The 7,392-nt window shown below is 51.5% G+C and overlaps 1 protein-coding gene across 1 annotated transcript; it reads right to left on the bottom strand.

Moving 5' to 3' along the window:
* Window positions 1-2,864: 2,864 nt before the first annotated feature.
* On the bottom strand, window positions 2,865-6,424 carry LOC132344639 (testis-specific Y-encoded protein 1-like). Its single transcript, XM_059884293.1, has 6 exons — window positions 6,238-6,424; window positions 5,750-6,186; window positions 3,593-3,670; window positions 3,299-3,404; window positions 3,059-3,204; window positions 2,865-2,942 (listed from the first exon to the last, which is right to left on the bottom strand). Exons 1-6 carry the CDS (start codon window positions 6,359-6,361, stop codon window positions 2,865-2,867), a joined length of 969 nt encoding a protein of 322 aa, XP_059740276.1. The 5' UTR covers window positions 6,362-6,424.
* Between the last annotated feature and the right edge of the window lie 968 nt (window positions 6,425-7,392).

Below are 7,392 nucleotides of genomic sequence, written 5' to 3'. Positions count from 1 at the left end.
GTTGCACATATGCAGAAGTATAGGCTTTCTGCTCTGGGAAAATGAACTTTGGTAAGCACCCGACTTTTTTTGTCCTGGTTGTTTTCTTTCACTTGCTCATCGATCATGTCAGGTTGCACTTCTAACTCTGTGGCTTATCCTCAAAAGTTACAAAATCTTGGCATTTGCTCATGACAGGTACCGACCTGCAGAGAATCGGGCAGGGTTGGAAGGGCTCGCCCTGGACACCTGAGTGACATGAACCTGTGTTCTGCATTCTCCCATCACCTTGGACAGCTTCATGGTACCAGTCACGTTGGCCTGATCCACTGCCTGTGCATGCCAGGGGACCAGAAAACAAGGACCTGTGAGCTCTTCTGAGTTGGAGAACTGCTTTTCAGTGTGCACCTATCTAGGTCATTCCTTGTCAATCTTGTGTCCCTGTTGCTTGCCTACCACCCCTTAGGGCCCACAACATTCTGAGTGAGGCCCCCTGTTCTTTCTATCTGTGTAGCTTTATGTGTGCAACTGTCTACCTGTGTCCCCAAGTGCTATCTCCATGTAGCTGGAAAGGCCAAAGATACTGTGACTGTGATAGGCCTGGTTCTGATCCAGTGTTCTGAAGAAGGTGCACACAGATACAGGCTCTCTTCTGATACAAGTCCTGAGGTTGTACAGGTAAAGTGGCATCCCTACACGTCATCCCCTCTGTTTAACACTACACAGATACACAGAGTCCCTGATCAGATGATGCCCTGGGAAACCTGCCCGCTCTGGGCCCACAGCTCATGCCTCCCTTGGGCAGAAAGCAGCTTTTCTATTTGAAATGCACCAAGAGGGTTTGAACCACCAAGGCCTCACTGATTTGCTAAATGCCAAGAGTCTCTTTCAGTTGCTCTTGTTAGACCCAGGTAGGACTCCCTACAGTCAGGCATCCCTGCTTGCCTACACAGCCCATGTGCCAAGGAAGCCAGACCCGGTTGGGCCCAGGGGCATCCAAACCGGTCACCTGGAAGGCAAGGTCCTTCTGAGTGTCACCTGGTGCAGACAAAATCAGAAATTCTGCTTCAGCGATACTGTCAGAAACCTCCTCCCTCAGGGGCAGATGCACACCTTTGCCCCTCAGGCCCCCAAAGCCAGAGGCAAGACCCCAGAGGAAAGAAGGAATACACATTAGGACTTTCAGCATAAGCCATGGAGTATCTTTGGCAGGACTGCTAATTGCCTAGACCCTAGTCCCTGAAAACCAGCAGGCTCAAACTGCTCCCAGGGGCTTCTGTGTCTCCCACTCTCCTGAGGTGCCTTGGGACATCCAATTAGCCCACCATTCTTGCTTCCTCCCTGTTCCCTCCCTCGCAGGCACACCCTGGCAGAGAGGCACACATGTACACCCACTCCTGCGCTTTCCTCACCTTTCTGCATTGCCAGGGAGGCTGGAAGTGCCTGGAGGGATGCCACGCTCATACCCTGTCTCTCCTAGGATTCCTGTGGTTTTGCACATACAGCTTACTTTAGCACATCTTGCGTTTTGTGTTGCCACGTGCCAGTGTGTACCACCTTCGGGGAGGGAGCTTGCTGGTTGATGTGCTGCACTGTTCAAGGACCTTCCCTTCTCCTTGAACACGTTTGTGTTCTTCTCATGTCTCCTTCTCACGTTTGTGGAACAAGTCTCCAGTGCAGCAGGCAATCTGTGCCTCTTTCTCCTTTGAATCGCTGCCCATCTCTGCAGGACCTTAGCCTCCTCACCATCCCGGGTCATGCTGTAACCACATCCACCATTTCCACAGCCCAGCCCAAGTCCCCACAGACCGAAGGCTTCACAGGCAGTGGTTTCAAAGCCCCACCCTACCTGATTTGCCCTGGGTGAATCCTCAGACCATGCACCCCCTCTTCCCGGTCCAAACACACATTAACATGGTGGAAATGGTGAATGTGTTTTGTATTTGGTCTAATTCAAGATTTCTGGAGCCATGGTCCAGAGTTATCACTGGCCGTCCTTTCCTCATTACCATCCAGGACAGGGTCACTGTGAAAATACGGCAACCAACCACCTTGAGACTGGGGATGCCTCCTGCCTCCTCTTCTGGTTCCTTGAAACCTCCTCTCCTGTCACCTTCATCTCTGCGTCTGCCCTGGGCTGGAAACATTCACACACATCCAAATAAACACAGACAACACAGGCACATGCATGCATACACACACATGCTCGGCATGGGGACACAAACGCAAACGGGGAACACAGATATTTCAGGAGGTGAAGACGCTCATGTCTAACAATGTTGGAGATGGCGTCAGTAGGCACCATGCCCTGCCCTTTGGTCTCCCTGTCCACCTCCCCCACGATCTCTTCCGTATTTTCCCAAGGCACCCTGAAGCTGCTTCCAGTGCAGCATGTCAGGTGGTGATGAGATACCAAGTGGTGGATGTGGAAATTCACACAAGATCCCAAAGTCAGCACACAGGTGCACTGGGACCCTAGAGAGGACACCCTTTCAATGATAGGCCTTCCCAGGGTAAGGGGCAGGAGTGAAGGGCCCAGGCAATCTCACCTCAGTCAGCAGCAGGAATCCCGGGGATGGCAGGACCCATGGAAGAATGATTCTGACAAAGAAACTTAACTCACCCTGCCTCTGGTACTATCATCTAGGACTCTTGCACTGCAACAACAGCTGACGTGAGGGAGGCTTGCTGCACTCACGGACACAATGAGTCCTCAAGCCTCAAGTCTCAGGAGGCCACCTTCTACATGCATGGCTCAAATTCAGGCTCCACAGCCAGCTTCCACGAGCCTGAGCAACCCCGTTTGGGAAAGGACAGTGTCATGGCTACTACACGGCTATCTCTTCTCAGCCCACCTCCAGACCCCCTCACCATATGTGTTTCTGTCAGTTACCTCTCATGGAGGAACCTTCCTCCCTGGAGTAGTACTTCAGGGGATCATTCCATACGTCTTCATTGATGATCTGCTGGCAACACAAGCAAGGTCAGCCCGGGACTGACCAGGCCCTGAACCATCCCATGAGCAGCCAAGAACTCCAACATCAATCACCAATTGTGTGCAGGCCCAAAGTATCCCCACCTCAGCAATCCTGTTCAATTCTGAGCAGTTGTAGCCTGACAACCAGTTGAGAAACTTAAGGCTCCTGGTGTGCAACTTGTGGCTGATTGCTTCCCGTTCAAAGCCCCAGATCCAGTGGACTGGAGTGGAACAACATGCCCTATGACCTGCAAAAAGACAGGGAAACTGGGGTGGATCCTGAAGATGGATTATCCACAACCCTGCACACCCACACTCATCACCCAGGGAGGCACGTTTTACCAGTGATGTCAAGGTAATACTTTTTAATGATCACCGTGTTCAAGAAGTAGGGGTTCTCCCAAAAGGAAAAGATCAGCTTGCAGTGGAACCATGGATATGTCTGCACCTGCACCAGCCAGAATAGGGAGGAGGGAAAGGTGCAAGCTTATACGGGCCTCAACTTGCCTCCCAGACAGACATTAACAGCTTCCACGACGCCTCTCCAAAGACTCACAGTGCAGGAACATGGATAACGTGATCCTCCTACTCTCTGCCAAGTCCCATACCCAGCCATCCTCAGTCTCCCTCACTGACCTTCAAGTCAATCATGTAGCTGAGAAAGTCTTTATCTTGGTTGCTGATCATGATGCAAACTTGAGGGTGGTTCATAATCTGCTTTCAGGCCACATGCCGAGCCAAGAAGAGCCAGGAGCATCAGCCGTAATCTCGGGTGGAAGAAGGACACCGGAACAGGCATCTGCAAGGATGCCGGGAACTTCTGCTTGCCGGGCTACCACTGTTGTCCTCAGGCCCTTCCATACCATCAGGCACACTCATGGCTCTGTACCGGGGTCCAGCCCCGGTTGGATCCAGGGATTCCCTCAGGAGAATGGCGTCGGTGAAAGGACAGCAGAGGGGAGAGAAAGAGGCTTGATCTATCTGGTTTACACAGAAATAAATAATAATAAATAAATAAAGCCCATGACACCATATTGCACTGTCCACGGAGGCCACAGGCGCCCTCTCAGTGGGATGAAGACGCAGAGCATCCTTTCCCTGAAGACGCTAGGTGTCCTCCCGATTGAGTCTTAGAAGCCCGGGCAGGTAAGTGGACTCAGAGGACACCCACGCTCCAATTCGTCATCCTGAAGGAAGAACAGAGAGAGAAAAGGAGAGAAAAGGAAACAAGAATGACACAGGGAGAACAAGCCTGATGAGCAAGGCCTGTAGCTTTATTTTCAAAAGGAGCTTTTATACCCTAAGTTGTACATAAAAGATAATAGAGGGTGCAGAGTCATGCGAGGTCAGCATGACTTGATCCTTGATCCTTATCGAAACCAGGCTTTCTTTCTGCAAACTTATTATACACTAAGGCTTTAGGTGATTTATATCATCTTCTGGCCAGGAGGTCTGCTAACATTGTTCTTGTGATAAAGGTTATGCAACCAGAAAAACTTATTTTCTCCAAAGGTTTATTTTTCTAAAGTTTGGCGCCACTCCCTGAAAGGACTAGATAGAATTGCATTCCTATAGGGCAACAGGAGCAGTGGGGGATAACAAGGAAAGAATTTATTAACTCAAGGGTCTAAGGTTGTTAACATCAAAGCTACTACTTATATTTCTATATACCAACTATATTAATTGATATACTCCCAGGGACATAGTGGGTAAGGGGTATGGAAACTTGGCAGCAAGGGTTAGCTCAACAAATAAATCCTCTACTAGTTCTATTCTAATGATTTTAACTCCCCGAGAAGCTCTGCATTGTTGGACTATCTTAAGCCTCCCATACCTCTTGTGGTTGGGAGGCTGTGAATAATCACATGTGTAGCTGTTAAGAGTCTGGGAAAACCTATCAGGCAAGTTAGAAAGCTATCCAAGGGATTTGAATTGGAACACACCCACTGTACCCAGGAGAGTTATTAACTAGAGCTCTAAGTTGATTTCCTTCAGAGAAAGGTGGTCGTGGATATCCCCCCTCGTGGGTATCCTCGTTAATATCAGAGGAGTTTGTGAAAGTTGTAAAACAGACAGATTCTGGTTTGGGGGTAGATGCTCAAGCAGGTCCAGGGGGGCCCTCGAGTCCTGACTCGCCTTGCCTGTCAGACCTCTCCCACATGACCTTGTCATGGGTGGGGTCTCCCATGCTGGCTCCTGGCAGTTGTGGGTTTTTTGTGGTGTTCTGCATCTGAGGTGATCTGCATTCTCTAAGCAGGGGCTGTTTCTGACCGCTACTGTTCTCCTCCAGACCTGTGTATGCTGGGTAGTGGCATGTCACTGCTTACATTTTCAGACTTGTAGTCATTGTAACAAACCATGTCTGAAAGCAAAGGGGTTGGTGTGTGTGGGTGTATGTGTGTGTGTGTGTGTGTGTGTGTGTGTGTGTGTGTGTGAGAGAGAGAGAGAGAGAATGAGACTCCCATGTCTCAGCTATTTCCTGGGAACCTCTACATTTACAATGAGAACTGTCTGCCAAGGCTCATCTGGTGAACTGTCTCTGGTCATTCCTGACTTAGAGGCCTCAGGTGCTGCTCCTTCTCAGATGCAGGCCAGAAGGAGAGACTCAAAGTCATGGCTCCAACACAGGTGTGGCCCTGCCCAGATTCTACTGGGGTGTCCCTTTAGAGCCTGCCAATTGCCCAGGACCACACTTCCTTCAGGGGCCTCCAGTGCCCTTGCCCCTAACACTCCTCCTGCTCTTTCTCCTCCTCCTCCTGAGCAGCGGACGCCAAGAAGCAGCAAAAAGGATACAGCTTTGGCCCAGAAGCCAGGGATGCCCTGGATGATGGCACTCCTCCAAGCCAAGTGACTCTTCCTCCTTTGATGGCTCTTGTGCATGAATCGAATGTAGGCCCTGTGGTTTTTCTCATGTTCAGAGCTCAGTTCCACCCGAAGGGCGGCCAGTGCCTGCAGCTCATCTAGCGCTGGAAGCTCACTCGGGCCTCCAGGCCTCTCCCAGCCCTGCTCCTCCACCGTTTTTTCCTCCAGCTCCTGGGAGAACCCCTGTTGCTGCTCGTCATCTGTCACAACCTCTACCTCCTTGGTGCTGTCTTCCGCCAATAGTTGAAACTCCCACTCGATCCCCACCACGTCTTCATCTACCAGGGCCTTGCTGTCCTCCACTGCCTCCACCCTGAAGAGGGTTGCCTCTTTGCCTGGCGTAACAATTGGTGGCTGGAAGGTCCAGGCTATGCACAGCATCACAAAGACAGGCTGTGGGGCCCCTGCCCACTGAGCACCTGGGCTCACAATTAAAAAGGTCTGGGGTCCCAGGATGCTCCCTCCTTCCTCTGACTGCCTCACTCTCTCCTCTTGGGCCTGGCCCTGATCCCCAGCTGGTGCAGATGTGAAGGGACGAGACATAATAGCACAGCAAGTGGTGCGCAATGGTGGCAGAGGCTGCAGTAAACCTGTGGGGCCCACTAGCTCTTTGGGGGTGGGGAGTGAGGGTGATGGTTGGGGAGCAGGGGCTGGTGTGTGTAGGGTGGTCTGGAGCTGAAGAAATGGGTGGCAGACAGCCCAGGACATGGTGAACCGGTCCTGGGTGATAAGCCAAACAGGAGGGGCCCTAGGCTGTAAGCCACTCACAGGCTACTGGCCCAAATCTAGACCAACGACCGAGAGGGTAGTGGTAGCCAGAGCACAGGGATGAGATCAGCACCCCCAAACATACACACACACACACAAACCAGTTGTACAGTCACCAGTGCACAGGGCTGAGAAGAGCACACACACATAAACACACACACAAACCGTTTGAACTGTCGCCAGGGCACAGGGCTGAGAGCAGCACACACACACAGACACATACTGGTTGCACAGTCACCAAGCACAGGCCTGAGAATGGCACACACAGACACTCACACACACACACACACACAAACGGTTTGCACAGTCACCAGGACACAGAACTGAGAATGGCACACACACATACGCACGCGCACACACACACACACAAACAAACAGGTTGCACAGTCGCCAGGGCACAGGGCTGAGAATGGCACACACACGCACACACACACACACACACACACACACAGACAAACCGGTTGAACTGCCACCAGGGCACAGGGCTGAGAACAGCACACACACACACACACACCGGTTGCACAGTCACCAGGCACAGGGCTGAGAACGGCACACACACACACACACAGACACAAACTAGTTGTATAGTCGCCAGGGCATGGGGATGAGAATGGCACATACACACACACACACACACACACACACACACACACACACACAAACCCATGGCACATTCACACAGAAAAACACACACACAACCATTTGCAATGTCGCCACGACAAAGTGTTGAGAATGGCACACAAAAACACACACACACATGCACAAACCGGTTACACTGTCACAGGGCACAGGGCTGAGAACAGCAC

Source organism: Bos taurus, chromosome Y, assembly GCF_002263795.3.
Source record: "Bos taurus isolate L1 Dominette 01449 registration number 42190680 breed Hereford chromosome Y, ARS-UCD2.0, whole genome shotgun sequence".
NCBI lineage: Eukaryota > Metazoa > Chordata > Mammalia > Artiodactyla > Bovidae > Bos > Bos taurus.
Note: the sequence above shows the minus strand (reverse complement) of the source record. Positions and strands in the feature narration are given on the sequence as shown.